At 52.9% G+C, this 21,889-nt stretch overlaps 2 protein-coding genes across 2 annotated transcripts; both read right to left on the reverse strand.

The window, feature by feature from the left end:
* Window positions 1–2,049: 2,049 nt before the first annotated feature.
* LOC34618286 lies at window positions 2,050–5,360 on the reverse strand. The gene is made up of 5 exons (XM_022731621.2): window positions 4,004–5,360; window positions 3,596–3,897; window positions 2,717–2,872; window positions 2,431–2,617; window positions 2,050–2,264 (listed from the first exon to the last, which is right to left on the reverse strand). The coding sequence occupies exons 1-5, from the start codon at window positions 5,358–5,360 to the stop codon at window positions 2,050–2,052; spliced, it is 2,217 nt and encodes a 738-aa protein (XP_022590221.2).
* A 2,821-nt stretch (window positions 5,361–8,181) lies between these two features.
* Window positions 8,182–14,351, reverse strand: LOC34618287. The gene is made up of 10 exons (XM_026334624.1): window positions 14,231–14,351; window positions 13,798–13,859; window positions 13,356–13,582; window positions 10,872–13,121; window positions 10,546–10,728; window positions 10,370–10,430; window positions 10,131–10,318; window positions 9,575–9,812; window positions 8,896–9,435; window positions 8,182–8,724 (listed from the first exon to the last, which is right to left on the reverse strand). Exons 1-10 carry the CDS (start codon window positions 14,349–14,351, stop codon window positions 8,182–8,184), a joined length of 4,413 nt encoding a protein of 1,470 aa, XP_026190409.1.
* Window positions 14,352–21,889: the final 7,538 nt, after the last annotated feature.

Here is a 21,889-nt window from a genome sequence, read left to right on the forward strand (position 1 = left end):
GGCGCACACTTCGTGCGCAGTTACTTCTGCAGAGAAGGACCCGTGATTGACCTATGCTTCAAGCAGCCTCAGGGGGCCCCTAGGGGCCCCTGGGGCCCCCAATGTACGAGTTTTGAGAGAAAGGTAAGTGAATGACCACCCCGGGGCGTCGTCGCGCCCTGGGTATCATGACTGAACAGAAGAGCTCCTAGAAGCAGCTGAATTGGCCAAATACTCCGGGAGGAATGAATTAAAGCAAGAAAAAGCTAGGTATGATAAGTGCAAAAGAAGGCTTGGGGTCTCAATGGGCTGGTGTGTACAGGGCCCCTGGTGGGGCCCCCCCCATCATTAGAGTGACACACCGGATGCAGCGCATGACTCACCAGGCGCCGCTTGCCATTTGAAAATACACAGCCTTCTTTTTCGTCGTTCATGCTAATTACCAAAAGCTCCAGGACACTTGTTCATGGGATGTGTAAGCCATATACAGTAGCAAAAGAGCTCTAGTGTATTCGTTTTGGCCACCTCCTCGAAATGTGATTTTTGCTTGGTGAGCGTTGAGCCATGCGGAGTCTTCAAATCCTTGGAAGTCATTTTTAAGGATCCATGAGTGGGAAACAGGTGTATAGTGTGACACTGGCAACGAATGTAAAACGGGCACGAGGCTACCTAGTATGTCCCTAGGCCTCGTATGTGTCTTGCTACGCACACTGGGCTTAAGGGTTCAAGAGCTGGTTCTATGAAACAGGCTTATGAATATCCGTAACACCGTGCCCAACAACTGTAAACACATACCTTCGCGGGAAATCTGCAGGATGAAACCAAGAGGCCTTTACGTGGGGGATGTAGCTAGCTGGCCACGTGACCCGGGAGAGACCATGAGAGGTCTGTGGCGCTCCCACAGGTAAAGGGCGTAGCCTGTTCACCAAGGCACTGGAGTGAACACATTAAATGCTCTGCAAACAAACTCTCTGGTGAGGCCATGGGGAAGGAAGTTCTTGCTTGATACGGCCAGCAAAATAGTATCGCTGACCCTTGCGCATTCGAATTCTCACCGCACATGCTTCCGAGAAACTCGCCAGCTCAGCACTAACCAGTCGTATTCTCTTCGGATAGCCTTCGGGCTAGGCCCAAAGTGCCTCGTAGAAATTAAATCCGTATAGCAGTTGCTAGAAAAGGGACACCCCCGTCCATATCAGTGCTCTTCATCGGCCTCTGCACTGAGGCCGCACAAAAGAGTCCTCATTTTCACCATTTGCAACGCTTGAGCGTCGCTTAGTGTGGTGAAATCTCTGCTACCCAGGAAGTTGACTTCGAACTGTGGGTCGCAGAGTACGTTGTGCGCTGCCAGCGAACCCTACAAGGCGAGTCTCTAAGGAATTGATCAATTGGCTCCTAGCCGCACTCTAGGATCTGCAAACCTGTCCAGGGGGAGCGGGAGCAGAAGTTGACCAGGCGTTGGAGCTGCCCGATCAGCAGTTAAGTACAGTCAATGATGTAGGCGAATAGGGCATCAGCAATTTGCCTTCCTTTTGCCGTGTATCTATCCCCCCACGGTGCACTCTGCAATGACCCTCTTCCCTCGATTATCAACCTTTATGCTTAGAGCCTAGCCGAAAGACCCGTTTGGGGAGCTATATACTGGATATCATATCTGTTTTCTTCTGCATATGCCAGGGTTGCTGCCAGTGTGCCTAGCCTGAGACCAGGAGTGCTTTGGGCAAATCAGCATGGTCTACGACAGCAACGTCGACACATTGAGCATCAATCTGGATACTAAAAAGATATGTATTATCACGATCGTATTGGTTTGTGGCCAGTGCACCTGAAGGGCCTTGCAGCCAAGTATTTGGACAGTGATCGCCTGTGCACTTGCAAGCCCAAAGACTTCAATTACACAAAACTCAGGCACCCAGATATACACACGCTACCGTGGTACAATTTATTCGAAACGAATAAAAAAGAAGAAGAGACCTAAAAATGGGGCTGCACGTGCATCCCTGGGTAGTGAACATATCCATTTGCACATCCTCTCTAGCCACTCAGCTACTTCGTCGGTCACGCGCTACTCTATGGCACAAATTTCAGAGTCCTGAGAAGCGTTTCAGTCGACTGCTGCAGCACATCTCTACTTCCACGACATTCGGCAAGCAGCCTTTCCCAGGAAGGCTGCGGCATCAGGGTGATCTTCACGAAGCTATCCTCACAGGCCCACGGGCAGCATGAAGCGGGAAGAAGCAATTCAACCCCATGTCGCTGAGGTGCACGCTCCCCTGCTTCAACACCTGCAAAATATAGCAACCCAGCCGCCTGTCGAATAATGCATATATGGCTTACTTAGAGTCTACCTACCAGCCTATTCCCCATGCAAGAGCGTGTGAGAGCATGCTTCTGCCATACGAATCGCAGAAACCAACCAAAAATACTTCTAACGCAGCGCTGCACTCTTACTTGCATCGACAGTGTTGTGAACGGACTCCAGCTTGGATCTGCTGCTCCTTAGGTAGTCTCCGGTGGTTCCACATCCCTCTCGAGGCCTCCGGGGGCCTCTTGTGCCCTTGGAGGGCCCTGAAGGGCTTCTCGTTCCTGAGGAAAACGCTGACGAGCTTCCGCCCACCGAGAGAGCAGAGGCTGAAGCCTGCAGGCATGCACATATGCGTGAGTGCACGTGTTTCGGTGTGTTGCGTGCAGTCGCTGGTTTTCACCCATTTAGCTTAATAGGTTTTTGGTGTCATACAGTGTGCTTCTCCTCGTCAGCATCGTCAGAGGCGAAGTCTTGGGAGCTCCATTCTGCCCGCCGCGCTAGGATGGATTCTTCTACAGAGTCGCGAAGAACAAACAACTCGACATATACAGGACGCAACGCGCCCATCCTGTGAGCTCTTGCGACCACCTGCAGAGAGCCCGGCACGTGCCCATTGCATCGCAGGATTTTCAGACGTTCATTTACACATTAGGCCAGTAAAAATATTGCTACCGAGTGAACAGGCATCGATGCGGCAGATGGCTCCGCATATATGCCTGTTAGGGCCGCGGACGCGAAGCACGACAGGACAGGCTCTCAGAAAAATGCTAAGTGCGTTTTTCACCAAAAGAAGCATTAGCTGATGCAGTTGGAGGCAGGCATCACAGATGCAGCTGTGTCAATGCGATAAGCTTCCACCCACAAAAGCAGTGGCATGGGCACTATGGAGAGGAGGGCGGGAAGTAGACGTGCCTGCTGCTCGAGATTTGGATCCGTGGGGGGATCAAGAATCAGAACATGGGAGGCACAACTGAGGTCTAGGCCGTGTGCCCCCACACTGGTGGAGAGAAGCAGAACCTGAGTCATATCGTCCTCAACGAAACTGCGGAGTGCCGAAAGCGCCAGCTTCCGCTCGGTCTGGAGACAAAACACGCCCCCACATGAGCACGGCGAACGCAAACGGAGTCTCACGATGAAGATGAGAAAGCTCTAATTGTGCTAACTGCAGCTGCAAGCGCAGCAAAAGTAGCCGCTACTGCGGCTGCGGATGTGTGCCCTTCGGCATCCCACTGCATCTTCTTTCACAACGTGAGCCCCTATTTGTAGTCCAAGGCGTTTTTATGCGACTCTCGCTGATAAAAAACAGCTTACGCGCTCTGTAAAGTAACCACACCGGACGTCGTGCCTCTCCAAAAACTGCCCAAGAAGAAACAGGGACTCCCAGAAGGACGCCGCCACGATAATCTTCTCACATCTCTTCGGTATATCTTTCATTGATTTCACCTTTAAGGCCGAGGCCGTCGGTGGACAAGCCGGTGCTGAGGCTGGCTCCCCTACACCGACCGTAGAGCGCTCTGCTTCTACTCGCCTCTGCTGCTGCTGCTGCTCTGTGCCCCCGTTGCAGTCCTCCGAAGAAGCGAAGCGCACGCGGCGAGCAGGCGTGGGACTGCCCTCTGCATGCACAGAGGTGAACAAAAAGGCACACAGCTTTGAGGCACGGCAGAGACAGCGGCCCTCCCTAATGACCACGAAACCTCACAACTCTCGATTTTCTCCTGCCGTAGACTGGCTTCCACACGAACTGCGGTAAGCTACTACCCCATTTCTTACCGGGCAGGGCCCCACCCCCCCGTGTATGCACAGTGCCAACACTGGGAGACGGGTTGGAGTCGGTGTCTGCCAATGCGTCCCACGGAATGTTGTTCTGGCCAAATTGCCGGCTCTCAATCAGCGCAAGAATGCGACGTGCGACAGCTGCGTATTTGCTCGAGCGCAGAAAGCTTTGATCTTCTTGATCCACGTCGAGGGACGCCAGTTTGTCTACATGCGCTGTTGATGTGGTAGTAGAGTCCAAGAAACCCGATAATGCACTGGTTCTAGGGCCTCTCAGCGAATGCGCCATCGAACATGATGATGGGGAGACATTAGAAGAGGCGTGAGCTGCTCTTGAGGGTTCCCGCACGCCGTTACCGACAAAACTCTCAACGTCCTCCACGTCTACAAAGTCAATAGGTGCACCATCGTCTCCCTTCATGAGCCGGCGCTGTTGTTGTTTGGTAGGGCTTGCATTGCGGGAACCATGAAGAAAGAAGAACTGACACGGCGAAGTGCTGCTGACACATTTCTCTGCACCATCGGATGCAAGTGGATCCGCTGATGAGCACGCAGAAGACAGTCGGATGGCAGCTGCTGGTGAAGAAGACGCCTCCACAACTGCCGTCGTAGAGAGTCGCTGAGGATTGGGGTTCTCCCTGATCGGTGGTGCTTCAGATACGACTGCTGCTGGCTCTCGTGGGGAAGGGCTAGTCGCTGCGTTTTCACGCACACCAGGGGCCTGCGTCCAACGCGCTGCAGCTGTATCTGCTGCTGCTGCAGAGTTCACGGGAGAACGGCTAAAGGAAGCCAGGTGAGGATGACTCTTCCTCTGAGGCCTCTCATGCCACCGTGCCACCATCTCCTCCGCCTCATTCAACAGATCGGCAGAGAGCCAAAGCGAGGGAGAGCATGAAGCAGCATGGAAGTCTGCTGGAACAAAGACAGAGAAAGAACGAGCTTGGTGGAGGTAACAGGCAGACAGAGGACGTCGCCAGCCTCCCTGCTGGAATGCCTGCTCTGTCTGCTTGCCTCTTGCAGAATGGGCACACAGCAACCTCGCTGCAGCTGCATCTGCTGCAGCTGTGCGCGCCCGCAACGGCAGCTGAGGAGGTGAAGGCCACACGCACGGTGAGCGCAGCTCCACCTGTAAGCTCGTTGGCGGTGCTGCTGACGCTGCAGGTGTCACTGCCGCATGGTCGTCAGCAGCGAAGGATGCCGCAGTCCTCGCTAAGGCTCGTGCCTGCTGCGCTCTTCCCTTTGAGGCGGCGTACGGCCAATCAAAGTGCGTTGTATGTTCCACTGGAGGCTGCAAACGATCCATAAAGTCTCCGTTCACGGGGCACCAGGGCCAGCACAGCGGGCAGCCTGTCACCGCTGGTCTTGAACAAAACTGCATTCATACAGTCACAAAAAACAGGGACGTACTAAGGGCCATCTGCCAGTACGCTCGGGTGTAGAAAACAAAGAGCGCGCTCGAGGCTTTATGCAGGACCCCAACGCGAGAAGAGCGAGACAGAGAGTGACGGAGAGGGAACCGTGGCACGCAGATCCTCCACAACCCTTTCGTGCGACACTCCAGACCAGCTGTACCCTGCAGCCGAAGATGTCCCTACTCACCAAATCGGCAAGAAAGTTTGGAAAAAGGCACGAGGAACACAGGAGATGCAGCATTCTGCATGGCACCAACAGGGGGAAGCGAATCTTTTGGCAACACATATCACAGCGGACGGTGTGACGCTCGACGGAGCTGACACGTAGGAAGACCTGCACACATGCAGTGGACAGAAAAGACCATGTTCTGCGTCTCCTCAAGCAAGCCTACTTCCACCCAGCGACGCACTCCACAAAGAGATCGCATATGCATGTAGAAACATCCAGCACAGTCGCAGCGCTACCTATCCATATCCGCGTAGAAATGGAGTAGAGAAAGCCACAGCTTCCCAGTCAGGGCATCGTTCCCATCCAAATTCGCTGGGTTTCATGCATTCAAAGAAAGGCGCCTGTGCATGCATGTGAGTTTGCATGCATGCGCCAAGGTATGTATACGCACACATGCAAACATGTGGCTTTATATGTATGTAGTTACGCATGACAAGCAGTAAAGCACGGAAATCTTCAAGCAAAAAAGAATGCGAGAGAAGCCAGATCAGCACTATCCCCCAATGCAGAAACAGCCGCGCTAGTAAGGTACACCGTATTGGGCAGAATAGAGCCTTTGCACACATGTACACGAAGCACATATGCTTGAAAATTCAGGAATCATCCTTTTCCTCGCTCTTGGTGTCCATTCAGTAGCCAGGCGTGTGCGTGGCGGGCGTACCGCTGTGACGTAGACAAGTCTGCTGAAGTCGTATTTGTAGGGGAACGGATTAGTGTATTTCGGGTGCTTTTCTGCGAGCATTTGAAGAGTCTCATCGACCCATTTGCGCTGCACAAACAAATGGGCCTGACACCGCAGCGTGCAGCTGAAGCGCAGGTTCCAAAGAACGGTGCTCGCGCTACTGCGGTTGTTGCTGTGGAAGAGAGAGTCCTAAAAGGCAACAGGGAAACCAAAGAAAGGAGCAGCGCAAGTATCAGCTCGAACTGACACAGGATGAGGGCAATGCAGACAAGCATAGTCAGTTGCATCAGATGAAGCTCCTGGAGTGCTTCACTGCGGAACAGACAGCAACATGCATTCTGTGGCGATCCCGTGGCACTCCGAGGCGAACCAGCCACACGTCGGTGCACAGCGTTGCAGATACGAGGGCAGAGGAAAGTGGATTTGTAGAGGTAGACTTTCTGCAGGCAGAGTGAGACATGAAGGCTAGGGAAAGCCAGGGGCAGGTGGGCAGGGCAAGCGCACACTACCTCTGTTCAGGGGTGACCATAAATGCATGCAAGGCCAGATATGGCGTGTTCCCTCCTTCGCCCGACAGGCCCCCTATTCCCCTGTCAACGCTGAGTAGCAAGCGAGTGAGATGGATGGTCGTGCAGGAGGAGGCTACAGCATCGTTAGCTTACGGGATTTGTACGCGAGAAATATGTGCAAAACAGATTTCTCCGAATCAATTCCACAAGGTCGTTATATGTGGCCTTTTCCTGCTCATGCATCCGGATGGAGTAGACGATAGGTCCCTTAAGCGGCGGCAACAAACGGCAAAGAGCCTTGGTGTGGCGCACCAGCAAGGAGTCAAGAAGGCACTGTAGTCGATAGTGAGCGAATAACAGCCCATGCTCGCAAATAGCTCTCCCAATGCAAGAACGGAAAAGACTGGCACCTCCCTGGGAGACTCCTGCGGCATTCCAGCGCAACGGACGAAATGAGCCTTGCCGGGTCAGCTACTGTCGTCATATGCCTCACAATGCAATCGCGTCTGCGCAGCCTAGACCACACGGAGCGCAAACCCTTAAACAGTGAGTCTCGTCATTTCAAATGGCTCCCGCCCCCTCGACATGATGTCCGCCAACGTCAACAACTTTTCTTACAGCCCTTCACGCCAACGCGCTCTTCCTCCCACAGCTGCGCATGCGCAGACCCTGTGCTCCTGGAAAGCACCAACTCAACAAATATCATGAATTTAGCCTCCTCTGCTGACCCGTAAACGTGTGGCGATTCGTCAAAGGATGGCGGAGAAACTCGCAAATGGAGCGCAGCCCAGAAAGAGCCCTCTCGGCCGCTAGACGGTTCGTTGGCGTGCCGGTTAGAACCCATCTGCAGGCAGTGACTCCAAGTGCAAGAAGCAGGTGGCTCAGAATTTTGCACAAAGCAGTCTCACCAACTTAAAACCACCAACATCGAACCAAGGCAAACATCGAGGCCCCTGGAAAGAGAGACTAGAGCCGCACAAGACCAATACACGCCCAGCGGCAACGGAGCTTCTGAGCCTTTCCTCGACTCGCATGCAGCTGCCGCCGCAGATCCACGCCACCACCCTTCCACTAAGAGACTCTGTCTCTCAGCGCTAATGCATGCTGGACGATGCCTTTATGCCGGGGTTTTTCCCGCACAGATCAGGGTCCGCACTTGGCAAACTGGATGCAGGAGACTCAAGAGCGGCATGGACGCAAAGCAGCCCAAGCATCCTCGGCTGCATCCCGTCCTCCCTCCAAACACTGCACATGCCAATCCTTGTTGAACGCATCCTGATAAATTGCCTGACTCACCGTTTGTTGGCGCGCAGTGTGCAGGCAAGCTGGACGTGCAGACTGCCACTCTGAGCGAGCCTATGCCCCTCATCAACTGCAATTCTTTCAAAGTGAACTCCTAGAAGCGGCGATTTAGCGCACTGAATGCGGCTAATGCCTCTGGCACCGGCTGCAGAGCCAGGTGAGGTGAAAAGACTGCTCTGAGGCTGCCGACTCCGCCGTTTGAGCACAGAAGCCAGCTTCTGTTGCTGATCTCTCGGCATGACGCTCGCTAGCCGCTGCAGAAGCGTCATTTCCTCTGAGTCTATGCCTTCACTCTCTTCGTCACGTAGCATAAGTTGATCCCAAAAGCGTTCTTCTGCTGCTGCACCAGAAGCCAGACACTCAGAGCGCCGTCGTGGCTGCTGCTTTTGCTGCTCAGGTGTCTCTAGAGGATTGGCGAGGCACCTGCTAAATTCCTTTGTCAGCACATTAGTGGTGACCACCACAATGTCACTCGCTGCGATGTCGAATCGAGAAACAGAGGCTAGCTCTGCTGGCCGCTCAAACACAAGAACCTATGGCAATGCATGGCAGCACAACATCATCCAGTAGTACGCTTGCGAAATTTGCAGCGTCTCTCCTTAGGAAGCGCTGCGTGGGCAGAACACGGCAAACAACACGAGGGAAGAGCGGTGGCATGGCAATTTCATAGACAACGGTACCTCAGGCATACACCTGCAGCTCACCTTCACACGCTCAGAAGGGGGTAGGTGGTGCCAGCCAAACCACTGCTCCAGCTGCGCCTCCCAGTGCCTCGCAAGAAAGGGAGGACATATCACTAGAGTCGTATTGGAGCACAGATACTGCGGAGGCGACCGCAAGATTCTGCCCCTCAGCAAAGGAACGTGAGATAGGGTGGCTTGATCAGGAGAGCTGCCTGGGACGGATGTTGACGAAGGTGGTGTGGGTGCTTCTACACCCGCCTTTGCCTCTGTTACGCATGCTGCTGGACTCCGGCATTGACGTTTAGGAGGGGGTGGATCTGTGGAAGCTAAAGCAGAGTCTTCTTGGTTCCCTTCACAGGGCCTTTCCTCCATCTTCACTTGCAGCGCTCCTCCCGGTGTCTGCACAGAAGGATTGGGCTCTAGCGCGAGTGTGTTTTCTGCGTCTCGCGCACTGAGCAGCTTCTTCGCTTGCGCAGTTTGCTGCTCCACTTGTCTGACGGCGTCACTTATCTGACTGGACAGCATCAGCCCGTGGTGATTTGGTCTGGAAATGGTGGAGTCCTGTATGCATGTAGTGGCAACACGATGGCACACAGGCTCTGCATTCATAAAACAGTGCGCTGAAAAGGGCAGCAGAAACGCTGCTGCTGCCCCACCTGCGCAGAGCTCTGCCGCAGGGGGAGGGAATAAGAACACCCACAATATGGAGGTCCCTGTAGATACGCTGCAACTTGGACCTTAAAGCGGCTGTCTTCTCCTCGCCCCCCTTTAGCTGCCATTCGCTGAGCACGCGCCCTCTGCACAAGTCTTCAGCGAGACGCTGAGAACCTTCGATCGGCAGAAGGGGTTCTTGGGGGGGGAACGTGGGCTGTCCAGGGGAAGCAGAGCACAGGAGGTACCACCAAATTGACACTATGTGCGCTAGGCACTCTTCACGACTGGGAAAGAAATCACACCTAGGGAAATGTGTATACAATCAAGCAATAGCCGGGCAGAGCAGCCAGCAATGTGCCCGTGGGGTCAGCCGCATACAAGGTCTTTCATTTGGCCTGCGCTCGTGCAACCTAGAATGCGAGGATGGTGATTTCAGCATATCTGTCCGCGCACGTTGCGACAGCGTGTGCAAAAACATTCTGTTGCATTTCAAGGCTTCGTTTTGTCGTTTGATGTGCGGCGAGAGGCTGAGGTGGGAGGTTGAGGTGGAGCAGCAAGCGGCGCGCTAGGCAGCATACAAACGAAAGGCAGGACGCGCTCACATCATTGTAGCAAAAGAAAGTCTCAACGCCTGAAAATCGATCTTCACGAATCTCCATGTTCCCGTTGCCTCTGATAGGCACGTCTGCATATGGAAAATATAGGCAGTCCACAGGCCGGCCTCAGGGTAGATTTCAGCCACAAGATGACGCATTCTGCCGCGAGTCTCGACTATGTCGAGTTCGCGTCGCTGCACCGTAAAAAGCGGCAGGGAGGCCTATTGACACACGCGCACACCTGCTCCTTGGAAGTGCTCCCTGACAGTTGAAGATGGGATACGCCACAAATTATGGACGAGCGAGCTGCAGCAGCGAAACGCGGACAGCATAATGTGCATAGTGATATCATAAGGGCTTGTGAGGTGGACTTTCACTGTGACGCTGTGAAGGCGCACTGTCGGACTAGAGATAAGCCCACAGATTCTCGTCTCTAGACAATCTGTGATGAGCAGAGCCAGACTGCGTAGCGAGGATGCCCAGGGGTGGCGAAGCAGGAAGGGCTGATGCAGCATATCTCGAGGTATTTGGGGTGATACTGTGGTGGCATCGCTGCTCCCTGCAATTTATTTCATCCGCTGTGTCATGCACTTTTGCCTTGCAGCTACGTGGTTGCGACGTGCATCGAGTATAAGCCCAAATAAAGCTCGAACTCCGGCGAAGAATTTAAAACGCAACTTCAACCGTCTCCCGTACCCCTCACATTCTGCGTCTTCTACGCGTGCCTGGCTTTCCTTCCCAGCTTACGGGTTGCCTGCAGTTCGTGAAGCCCCTCCCAGCATGCGGGCCTGTCTTGTCCGCGTGCGAGTTTTTCTCATCAGTGGAGCCTGCAAGACTTCCTCCGTGGCGTGCTCTGCGGCTGCCTGCGATGTCGAAGACGGTATGGAGGCTGGCGGAGGCCATACATGGCGCGGGGGCATGTGCTTTCGGGATTTACAAAGAACGGCCAAGGAGAGAAGGGAAAGCGTCTTGCCTAGTCCTGGATCATCGCAGAACATGCCCCCTACACAAGCAGCATCTGGCTGCCGCCGTCGCCCTTCAACATCCTGGTCATACGACGATTCAAAGGAACCACCGCTGTATCCTAAAAGGGCAACCTTCAAGTCAGAAGCGACATACAGAGAGAAGTCTCCCCGAGATTGAGCCGTTTCTAGCAAATGTGGCAGCAATATCGCAGGGCCACCCTCTGCACTAGAAGCAGCGGAGGTAGTACATGCTTCCGCTGCGCCACAACGGTCGCCTAGCAGCACGAGATCTTTGGGGTGGCTGCTCGAAAAGACGCGCAAACATTTCCCTTGTCCCTGCAGGAGCCTCAAACCTTGCGATTCCTCGACGCGAAAGGCAGTCGTTGGAGGCTGGGCTGCCGGGCTGCTTTTGTCGGCTTGCAGCGCGGTAAGGTTCTCCTTTTGCGCCGCCCTCCTCGAACGCGCTTCACTTAGCCAGCTGCTGCGCGGGAGCGGCAGCTCAATCCAAGTGCACATGTTCTTGAGCAAGTCATCTGCTGGGCGGCAATCATTTCGCCTAGGCCACGGCCAAGCTGTCTCAGAGTCAAGTTCTCCGTCACGTCCAATCCCGCCTCCGGAGGGGGCTGAAGGAGAAAGTAGGTCACTCTTAAGCCGCCGCACGACCTTTTCGGCGCGGCTACCCTCTTCAGCCACTTTCTGCGCAGCGAGCCTATTGCCAAGAAGACGCCACGATTGATGCAGATCTGCTGGGGGCTGCTGGGGGGCGTTTTGTCTCTCGCGGTGTCTCAGCCACAGCAGAGCATGAACCTGGTGTCTGAACAGGCCTCCTGTTGCGCTTCGGCGACCTCTTCCACCTGCAACTGCCCCCCTCCTAGCTGCCGCTGGTAAGTTACCCGGTATACGCTGCAGTCCGCCTTCTTCCCCATCCGACTCTTCCCAGAAGGGCCGGACACCCGGAGAATGAATCCAGGAAGAGCCAACCGCCTCTAAGCCAGACACAACAACTTGCGCTGCTACCCAGTGCGCCTTAGATGTGCAGGAAAAGACAGCGAGAGACAGCGGGTCGAGGAGACACAGCACACGGTGCAGCTGGAGGGAAGACAATGCACACAAGCGGCAGGGGCAAGGGGCCGCACATGGACTGCTCAGTCCCTTTTGCTGCTGCGGCTGATGGCTCTTTGGAGTGTGCTGCTGTGGTGTGTCCTCTGGAGATGCGACCTCTGAGCTGTGCAAGGCTCTCAAGGAAGCAGCCGTCGAAAGCGCATCTACGCTAGGGCCGGCTTGTGGCTGTACCGGCCGCCCTTGAAGCCCCTGAGAAGCACAGGCACGGTGCAGTAGCTGTGAAAAGGCTGCGCTTCCCTTGCCGTCGACAGCAGGATCCACCTTAACACCCCACCCACGCGCTGCAGCAAAATCAAAGTGGCGAGCGACGGTGGCTGCCTGGGGCGCAAGCGCACAGTGCAGGAGACACCCCCAGCCTCCACAAATGCAAGGGCCCCTCATAATGGCCGCTTCCACTGCCTCAAGCCACAATCGGCTATGTATTTTTTCCCTCTCCTGCCGCTGGTGCAGCTCGTACAGCCCGTGCGAACCCTCGAAGGCGGGGTCATGTGCCTGCTGCATGAGGCCTCCCGGTAGCGACGCTTCCAACAAAGCCGCGGCGAAAGCCAGGAAGTGTCGCCATTCCTCTAAGTCCGTAGCATTCAGTATGCTGGCTCTCAGTGCCTGCCATTCTCTCGAAGCGGAGGCTAGCAACCCCCCGTGTCTCCCCTCACTCGCTAACTTCGCCGCCGCAGAGAGCTGCATGCCCTGTACTGCCTTCAGCTGAGCCTCTCCCCCCTGATATTGATAGGGCCGCTTAATCACGGCAAGGGCAAGAGGCGTGAGCACAGGGGGAGGCTCCTTAAGCAGCAGCGAAATACTCTGCAAAGGGAAGGAGAGAGGCAACAGGTGCTGGAGCACGAAGGCTTCAGCTGACGAGATGGAAAAAGAAACGGGGCGGTCCCGAGACGCGGATCCCCGAAGACAGTCGCTGCAGCCACAGATAGACAAGCTTTGTTCACAGGCAGCTCTACAACCCCCCGTAAACTACCTCAACAACTGTGCCACGACTGGTCAGTCTCCTACGCTGCTTGCCGCCGCTGAGCTTGGTATGAGGGGTACTAAACATTAGACAGAAGCGTACGAGGGCTTCTGAACTTTAACCAGCGGTCCGCCTCCCTTTCATTCGAAATTTGGTTTTACAGGGTTGATGCAAAGTGCTCACCTCAAGTTCACCCATACGCACAGACAAACGTAAGAGGCCTCTTGTTCAAGCGTGGAGCTCTCTTGAGATATTTCTCGACCTCCTTCAGCATTAGAGCAGCCATTCCAAGGACCAGGAGAAGAGAAAAAAGAGGTTTTACAGGCGTCTAGCCTTTTCCCGTTTGTGCAGGCGGCTCGGAGGTGGGACGCCAAATCCATGGCCTGCCTCCTGCGCTCCTTCTCCCCCCGCTGCTTATCATCCTGAGGCGCAAAAGGAAAAGTATTTTGAGGGATGCTTGAGGCAAGCTGGCGCACGCACTCAAAACTTTTGGACGTCGATACGCGTACGGTCGGAGGCACCAGCAACACGACTCCATACAGCAAAGCATGCCCAGTATTTAGCTGCCTAACAGGCTGCGGCAAATATCCTAGTGCTTCAAGCCTAGAACTCGGCAGCTACGCACGGGGTTCAGGCTTTGCTGATCACCAACGAGGCCCTGTTGATGCACTGAGAGCCACTCTCCTTCTGTAGACCAAAGCCCAACACAACAGGAGCAGCAGAACATTGGGCGAGACGAACTGCATTGTAAGGTCAAGGCCGTTTGCTAAGCTGATATTGAAACGTAGAGCCTTCATAGACGACTGGAGAGAGCCTTCACTCGCTCTGGAAATGTGTGCCTTCTCCTGTAGCTGGTCGCTGCCAGAGTTTCCCATTGGGTTTTGCCTACTAGCACAATGAAGGGCTAGCCTAGGATATCATCTAAAGTCTGAACCCTCATACTTGTAGCAGGCTCGGCTGCCTCCGAGGAGCAGTATCTGAATCAGCATAGTGCAAAGGTCCCTCACCCCTCAAGCCAATGAACTGCGCAGCACTGGGGCCGGAGAGCAACAGGAAGCCCAAGGGTGCCCAGGCATGCTGCGGCAGCTGCCATAGGTACCCCTGTCCTCCGGTTGATACTGAGCATGTACTTCTAGAGGGCTTGTACAGCTCATAATACGCGGAAGCCGCGCTTTTCATCCTGGTTATGTGCGCACTCAGCGTCAAAGTCCGTTGGTGCTTTCATTGAATGTGGCGCTGGCAGCTGCTGCCACAGTGTCCATGGATGCAAGGGACCTGAAGGCCAAACATGGAATAAAAAAGACTGACAGAACCGGGGAATTTGCACGCCGCAGTGCCACCCACATGTGGTCGGCACGCCTCTGCGTGACTTAGGTCGATGCCCAGCAGAAGAGACACTGAGACATTCGCCCTAGTTATTGCTGCTCTTGAGGCGAATTCTCCTCACACTTGGAATACGAAGCTATGCAGTGGGAGAAGAAGAACGCCGATGCGGCGAGAATCCTCGGAATCACTGCCGAAACCTGGGGGCAGAGGAGCTAAGTTAAAGGAGGAAGTAAGGTTATTACCGTGCAACAGGCACAGAGTGCCAGACCACAGAAAAACAGGCAGAAGATCAGTGTAGGCGACGGAAGATCTTTTGGGAACGTGGACGGAGGCGCGAAGTCGAATGGCAGCAAAGCAACGGAGCAGCTGCCGAGCGGTTAAGGGGGGCCCGGCTTAATAGACGGGGTGTGCGCGAATTAGGGTACAGCTGCTCTGGTTAACGTCATTGTAAGGAGCAGCGCAGTAAAGTGCAGAAGAAGGAACTTGGAACGGCCTGCATCGTAACTGCCGAATGACCTCGTCTTGTACCTAGAGGGCACCAGGGTCTCGGGGAGAAGAGAGGACGTGGTGACAGTTTTGTACGATGAAGCTTCTAAGCCAGCTGCTAGCTACATATTACAATTCAGTGAATCTCGAAGTGCAGAAAGGAGATATTACATGAATAAATAGCCTTCGGCAAGTTCCAGTAGGCCGGTGTCGCTCCGAGCCACCCCAGAAAACACGCAACTCAAGCTAAGCAAACAGCCATCATATCCACGCACCGCTGAAATATGTACCGAAAAGTCGACACATTAGTCAAGGCCTTCAAGGGAAACCCCCGTGCTGCCTCCCGCCAACGAGATAGCTTAGATTATGGATCTTGGAAATGCGCCCGGGTGTTGCGGTGCCCCAACATATCAGCTCCACACGGTTCACATGACAAGACCCGTCACAAGGCATATGGAGATCACTTGGGATCGTTTCGCCAAAATAAGTCTAGCGCCCCGCATGGAAAGGACACCACTATCTTGGGCACCGCGAGAAGGCATTCTTAACGGGGAGAACAGGAATACAGGCTCATAATGAGTCATATGATCGAGTATTTCACCGATGCCGCTCTCTTGCTCTACCCATTCGCCGGTATCCTTCTCTGAGCAGCTAATGTGTCACAGAACTGTTCCTCCAAACGGATGGAGCGGCCTTTGCGTAGGTCGAGCCCCTGCTTTAGCGTATGTAGACTCTACAGAGCCTACTACAGCTAGACGACTCGCACCACGATAAATACCAGAAAGTTCTGGTACATTTTAAAATGTAGAGGCACTCCTTAAACTCTACTGCAGTTTAAAGCGCCGTCATGAGCGCGCAAAAGACAGAGGCAGCCTCACACAGAGAGTGGGGTCCTCTTGGATTCAGTGAGGAATTGTGGACACAGTCAGGGTGCACGTCCAGCGGACAGCAAACAGTGCTGCTCTCCATCCGTTCGTGCTGCACCTCACGACTTTCTGTGCATATTCTTCGACAGAATCCCGTTCCGTCCAAACTTGGGCCTAGCCTGGTTTTAGCACCACTGCGAGAGCTGCATCTTGGAGGATTTACGGCGTACATGCTCTGAGCGGAGAGGCACGCACTGCCACTGTTGCAGAGAGAGAGAGAGAGAAATAGAGCTGCCGGTTATTGCTTCGCAGACCTGCAGCGTTGTGGTAGGGCCCTCATTTGCCTGTGGGTAGCTGCACTGTAAGGGCAGTACAAGTCCACGAATGGACACAAATGGGCACCCCTAGGCTTGGGCCTGACGCTTCAGGTGCTTAAAGACCTGGTCCTTTATCCATGCCTTGTTGTGGGGCGTATATGCATTCATCTCGCTGTCATGTCTGCACAAGAAGCAGCAGCATCCCGTAACTATCACTGCTAAAGGAAAACATACTCCTTTTCGCAAGAGCAATATCCGCCACATTCGCCACGCTTCCACAGAATCTACAAACCTACACATGGAGACGTGGTGGCCCACATGTAAAGACACGTGGAGGTTCCTTTCAGGACCTTGATATTCTAGGCCGAATGCCTCTCCCCCCCCTTCCCCCTCACTCAGCCCCCTAATAAAACGCAGGTGTAGGTGTGCTGCCCACTCAACTACCCCACAATCCTGTCTCGTCCCAGACTGCTTGCCGCACGCCATGGGCATCGGCTTAGCTCACACGAGAGCACATAAGTCCTTGACTGAGTCCAGATATCCGAAAAGGTCGCCAACGTCATAAGTGATATGACGGAGCTGCGGGTTTGACGCCTTGAGACCCTGCTCGTACAGCTGGCAGACGCCATCCATTGCGTCTCCTACTGAGTCGTACTCCAGGTAAGTCCGACTCTCGCGCCTGTCCGAGAATTGTACCAACAATATTGTGTGTGGCTGCAACAAGCACCATATCACACGGCCCTCAAGACGCAACTAAAACCCCCTGCACACACCCCAGCGCTCACCAGGAAGCAAGAACGAAGAAAACCCACAGACAGAGAGAACGTGCACAGACACTAATCCCGCTGCAACTTCTCTGAAGCGGATTTTCCGCTCGCGCAAATACCCTCTCATCTACGCCCAGGCCTGCTACCTGAGAGCTTCCCTCAGCTAGCAGCTCTGCTAATGGCTCAGCAAGAAGCAGCAAGTCACGCATTCTGCAATTTAGAGGACTTTGAGGTTCCACGTTAACGGTGCATGAGGCCTTTGTCGTCTGCAGAAGTGTCCGGTATCCCACGTGCAGGAAAAAGAGGAATCTGCTAAATTAGGCTAAAGGAATCGGAACCGGCAACAGCAGCTAAGTATTTGATCTGGCTCACCATTGTGAATAAGGGTATCAGGTGCCTGTCGCTAACGGCTGGTGGGGTTGCCTCTTGCTCTGAGAGGGATGGCCCAAAGCACTCTTTGCTGTCCGTCCAGCGAATAGGGGTTGGTGGAGCGCAACAGGATCTGCCGCAAACGCCACGCACAGCGCTCAGACTACTCTCCTCCAAGCGCAGCGCCTGTTCATGCAGATGCCCTGAATACCAAAGCTGTCGCTGAGTCGTTTACAAAGGCACGTATGGGTCTGCAGGGAAGCGCTCAGTATGGTGGGCCTCGTGATGCTGATGGATTTGGATGCTGTTGCCTCTGCAAGCAGATCGATAGCAGACTGATGAAGGCAGCAAGCAGAACCCCTCAAATGACCAGTCAATCAGCAGGAGGCCCGCAAAGGGGTGGCCGCCGAGAGCTATAGGGGCAAACAAGACAGAGACAAGAATAGCATCAAAGTATCCCTGCAGGTAGTGCAGGAAAGAATAAAGAAGCAAGTGAGGAGGGAATTAACGTGCTTTAAAGACTATGAGGCTAAAAAAAGCAAAGGCCCTCGAAGGCTCCAACTGGGCCCTGTGGCCAGCCCATAACGCATGCACGCTAAATAAGATATTTTGCCTCCAATTGGCTGGTGCCAATTCAGGCATTATTCATTTTTTGCGTTTATATATTACTAATGCGAATGGTTTCATCCGATACACCTAAGATTACCCAACCTTCTTTTACAAGTCTACTTGACAAGCCTCCAGCTCTTCGCCCTGGTGGTGCCCACTAGCTGCAGTGTATCCAATCTTAGCACGAAACCCCTTAATTCTTGACCCTTAACCCTCAGCATGACTGGTAAGCCTGCTGCTCCAGTCATCGGTTGGACTACCTGCTTCAGTGAATGCGGTATTTGATTCCGATGCTGTGCATCCGTACACAGTGTGGACGGGTTAAACAGTGGCTGACTGGAATCGAAGGAAAAGCTCCTTGAGATGGACATCCAAATATAAGGCCTCCTTTCCATTGCGGCAAACAGGGGTGGGCTTGCGCTGTACCAAAGATATAGAAAAGGGGAACCTTATCTCTCTGCGGCGTGAATAACGCTCTGAATGCAGATGGTTAAGCTACACTTGAGCACATTATACTACACTACTTGAATACGATTATAAATCTGTAAAGACCTGGCCAGCTCGCTTATCTGCTCGTGTACCGCATGTTTTGTAAAGTGGATTTCGCTCGGTACAAAAAGCTGCAATATTGTGTGACTAGGCACTAGATGCTGTGTGCTACCAGTATTGAACGGTCGGAGCATTGAAACGGTGCATCCTCGAAGGCCCTATGGGCCCCTCTTACCTCATTTAAAAAGCAATCCAAGTGGCGTGGGCCGACGAAGGCCGAAACCCGTTAAGGAACCACTCAATGGCTTGCTATTTTGTTTGTTTGCATTCAGTTAATTGTAGCCCTATGAACGACTTAGATGCATCATTACGCTTGCTGCTACCTCATACTATCATGTAAATGCTGGCCGCTCATCTACTGGCTGTGGATGCAGTAGGACCTCATATTTTTCTAAAATGGTTGCCTAGTTTTAGAAGGGCAAATGGCAATTTAGTGGTTTCCTCCTTAGGCAACATTTTGTCAAAACAACTCTCAGTTGATGGACTTGTTGGGGCCAAGCAAATGTGACAGTAGCTCCACACCTGGTAGATGTAGTTAACTTCCAGTCAATAAAATGTTCACGGATTGGTTGATGAATTTATACCAAACATAAAAGCGAGCCAACTGTAAGGCTCGGTAGGCGCTCGAAGACTTTATCAGCCTGATATAGGTGTTCTCCGCCTTTTACCCCCATACTAAGAAAAAAGGCTACTTGCAGCATATTTAGTTTAGGGAGAAGCAGTTCAATGGTGACTCTTTTCAAGTAGAGAAAGTCGTCTGCCTGCATTAATCCTACACATTAAGCTTTCACACAAGCCCTCTTTTTCGTCGAGGTGGGCTCAACTACAAGCTGTGAGCGAAATGAGAATGTTGGAGCGCAAAAGCTATCAGTATATTGGTACATCGCGAAATGCAAAACTTTGTGCAACAAAAGCCACAACTTGGACGAACAGCTGCTTTGTCAGTGGTTCTCCCCGGGCCCACCTGCAGTGTCACGTCAGTTGGTGGCAAGACAAGCAGTGACTCAGCAATAAAACGAGGGACCAGTGACGCTTTCCCAAATAATGGTCTAGATGGACCACTAGAGGCTGTAAGATCAAACGAGCGCAGCTCCTGTATCGTTGTATGAAAAGTTAGAAAAAAGTCCAGACTTACAACCCATCAAACTCGGGTCGACAGGTTTAACAAACTGTATAAGGTGAAAGAGAAAAGAAACCCATAAAGGACTCCGTGCTCTTGAGCAGCACTAGATATCCCCTAGACAACGCAAGTGTTTCTGTTGTGGGATATTGAGTCGTGTAGTCCAGAACTGCAAGCGCATTCAAAAAGCCAAAGACCTTGACCAACGAAACGGGGCTCAGCGGATGCAGGTTGCTTGGTGAGCACAGAAAACACATCAGAGGACCGGAAATGCCCTCCAGACTGCAGGGTAGGGAATGGGCTTACTGATGGAAGAGCCGCAGATAGGTACCCATCATCGGTCATTCGTACCTACCAAATAATTTCTCGTCACTTTCATCGTTTCAGCGAAACCCCAGCAGGGATATCCAAAGAGATAACCCGAACATAATGCGCTGTGTTGGGATGTAGAAAAATGCCTAGACTGTCTATACGGGTGTCATTCTTCTTCCTAGAGTAGCCAGTAGTCTTTATTGTGCCGTACGAAGAGTTTTAGGATTTTGATAGCCCTAGAGCCGTTTGCCTGCTTGGCTTCCTCCTGCAGCAAGATTTCACAATGCAGTTCACTATGGGCCTCACCAATGTACATAAATACTTTTGTCTATGATGACCCACGGTGTTTATTAAACCTGCGCGACTCCGATGCTTTTGCCACTCATGCATTTGGCATTACTGCCAAGAATAAGAATGGTAGGAGGATGAATCACAGCCATATTGAGCATGCCCTCTGTGATCCAGAACAAAGCAAGCACTCTGTAGTCTGTACACTCTGACTTCGCTCTGCAATGACCTTTCGCACAAAGCACGGGATCATGTTTCATAAGTCCAAGATGGGATTCACATTGCAGCACTGTTATCCCCGGCTTGCCAGCAGTCAAAGCCGCACAATCTGCAAAACCAAGCCCTTACAAGTCGTAAGCTTCATGAATGGATCAAGTCTAATGTAAATTTGACTTCATGGTCAGACTTTCGAAGGCAAAAGGTCAGGCTAGCGTCTATGTCGTTGCAGACCAAGTAAAATACGCGCGTTTTATACCATACTCCAGGTCTATCACAGCTTAATCAATCGCTCATGTATCCTCATCTCATGGCTGGAAGCTTCATATTTCTCAGGAGTATCGTGATGTTTGGGAATCTGAGATTTGGGAATGCGTTCTGGCGTGAATCCATGACCTGCCTGCGCAATTATTATAACATGACCACTGCTGTCGTAGCTAAGACAAGTGGGCAGACAAAGCCCACGACCCGCACCCTCCTGCACTGCTTGCAGTCTTCTGCCCGCAAAAACCCAAGTGCCTGGCTTGGCTTTCTTCCTTGTGCTGAGTGGGCTCAATCTACAAAAATGCACTCGGTGCACTTCCGCATCCCTGGCATGCACTAGGGAAAATCTCTCTGCTTGGGGCCTGGACCCTGTGGTCCATGGTCAGTAGACACCCTTAGCAGCAGAAAGATTCGAAGACGAGCTGGCTAGTGGACGCGAATATATGCGCAAAGATGAAGAGAAACAAGGGAAGAACAATGATATGCTGCAACCCGCTGCGGGTTTCGAGCCTGATTGTTTGGTCCAGCTGGACCAGCAGGTTCTATGAGGTTTACGGGGGGTTTACCAGACGAAAAAATTTGCGGTCAGGTTCCTAGGATCGTTTGCGGTTTTCTCACATATCGCATTTCTTTCGTACTCCATCAAATTCCCCGATAGTTGGACGTGCCACAGCACTTGTGAGTATTGGATACCCAAAAGAATGTTCGATTCTGCAAACGTTTTGCTGATCTTGCCGAGTAGGCAAGTGACCCGTGTGTTGGTAGAGGATCCACAGAGAGGCAGGCGGTAAAAGTGCTGGTACCTAAGACTAAAGCATTGAATTCTTGGATTCTTAAGCGCCGATGGCATACTACATGGAAGTTTTGAGTGAAATAGGGTGACGAACGTCAACTTCAATGGTTGAGAAAAAAGCAGCTGCGAGTTTGGTTATTTGAGGAAAACGGCTCGGTTTGGTTAACAAGACTAGTCGCCATGGACGATATTCCTTGCGCGCTGATGTAGCTATCCTTCCCCAGCACATGCTCTGTCTGAAATCATTGGTTCACCTATGTGTATCGCAATCCTAAATTTCCGTCTCTTGCACTTTTGTGGCTTTGAAATTGATTATACTGCATGCATCAGCTGTTTTCCCAAGAGGTCACTTTATGGCGCGCGAAAGCTTTGCTAAGCTCGTGTGCTTTTTTGATTCTGTTTACACAATTGACTCGTGTTCCTCTGTCTCTTACC

Source organism: Cyclospora cayetanensis, unplaced genomic scaffold (assembly GCF_002999335.1).
Source record: "Cyclospora cayetanensis isolate NF1_C8 unplaced genomic scaffold, CcayRef3 CcayRef3_contig_46, whole genome shotgun sequence".
NCBI classification, from domain to species: domain Eukaryota; phylum Apicomplexa; class Conoidasida; order Eucoccidiorida; family Eimeriidae; genus Cyclospora; species Cyclospora cayetanensis.

What these genes read in the sequence shown, in the direction of transcription:
- LOC34618287 (XM_026334624.1), bottom strand. Translation starts at nt 14,351, where the DNA reads ATGAAAAGCGCGGCTTCCGCGTATTATGAGCTGTACAAGCCCTCTAGA. An exon ending in GCATGCCTGGGCACCCTTGG is followed by an intron (nt 13,860 to 14,230) that starts GCTTCCTGTTGC and finishes TTTGGTCTACAG; the next exon opens with AAGGAGAGTGGCTCTCAGTG. An exon ending in TTGTCTAGAGACGAGAATCT is followed by an intron (nt 10,431 to 10,545) that starts GTGGGCTTATCT and finishes TCGCTGCTGCAG; the next exon opens with CTCGCTCGTCCATAATTTGT.
- LOC34618286 (XM_022731621.2), bottom strand. Translation starts at nt 5,360, where the DNA reads ATGGATCGTTTGCAGCCTCCAGTGGAACATACAACGCACTTTGATTGG. An exon ending in CGTGTGGAAGCCAGTCTACG is followed by an intron (nt 3,898 to 4,003) that starts GCAGGAGAAAAT and finishes CTGTGCATGCAG; the next exon opens with AGGGCAGTCCCACGCCTGCT. An exon ending in GTGGTTACTTTACAGAGCGC is followed by an intron (nt 2,873 to 3,595) that starts GTAAGCTGTTTT and finishes GGCTCTCTGCAG; the next exon opens with GTGGTCGCAAGAGCTCACAG.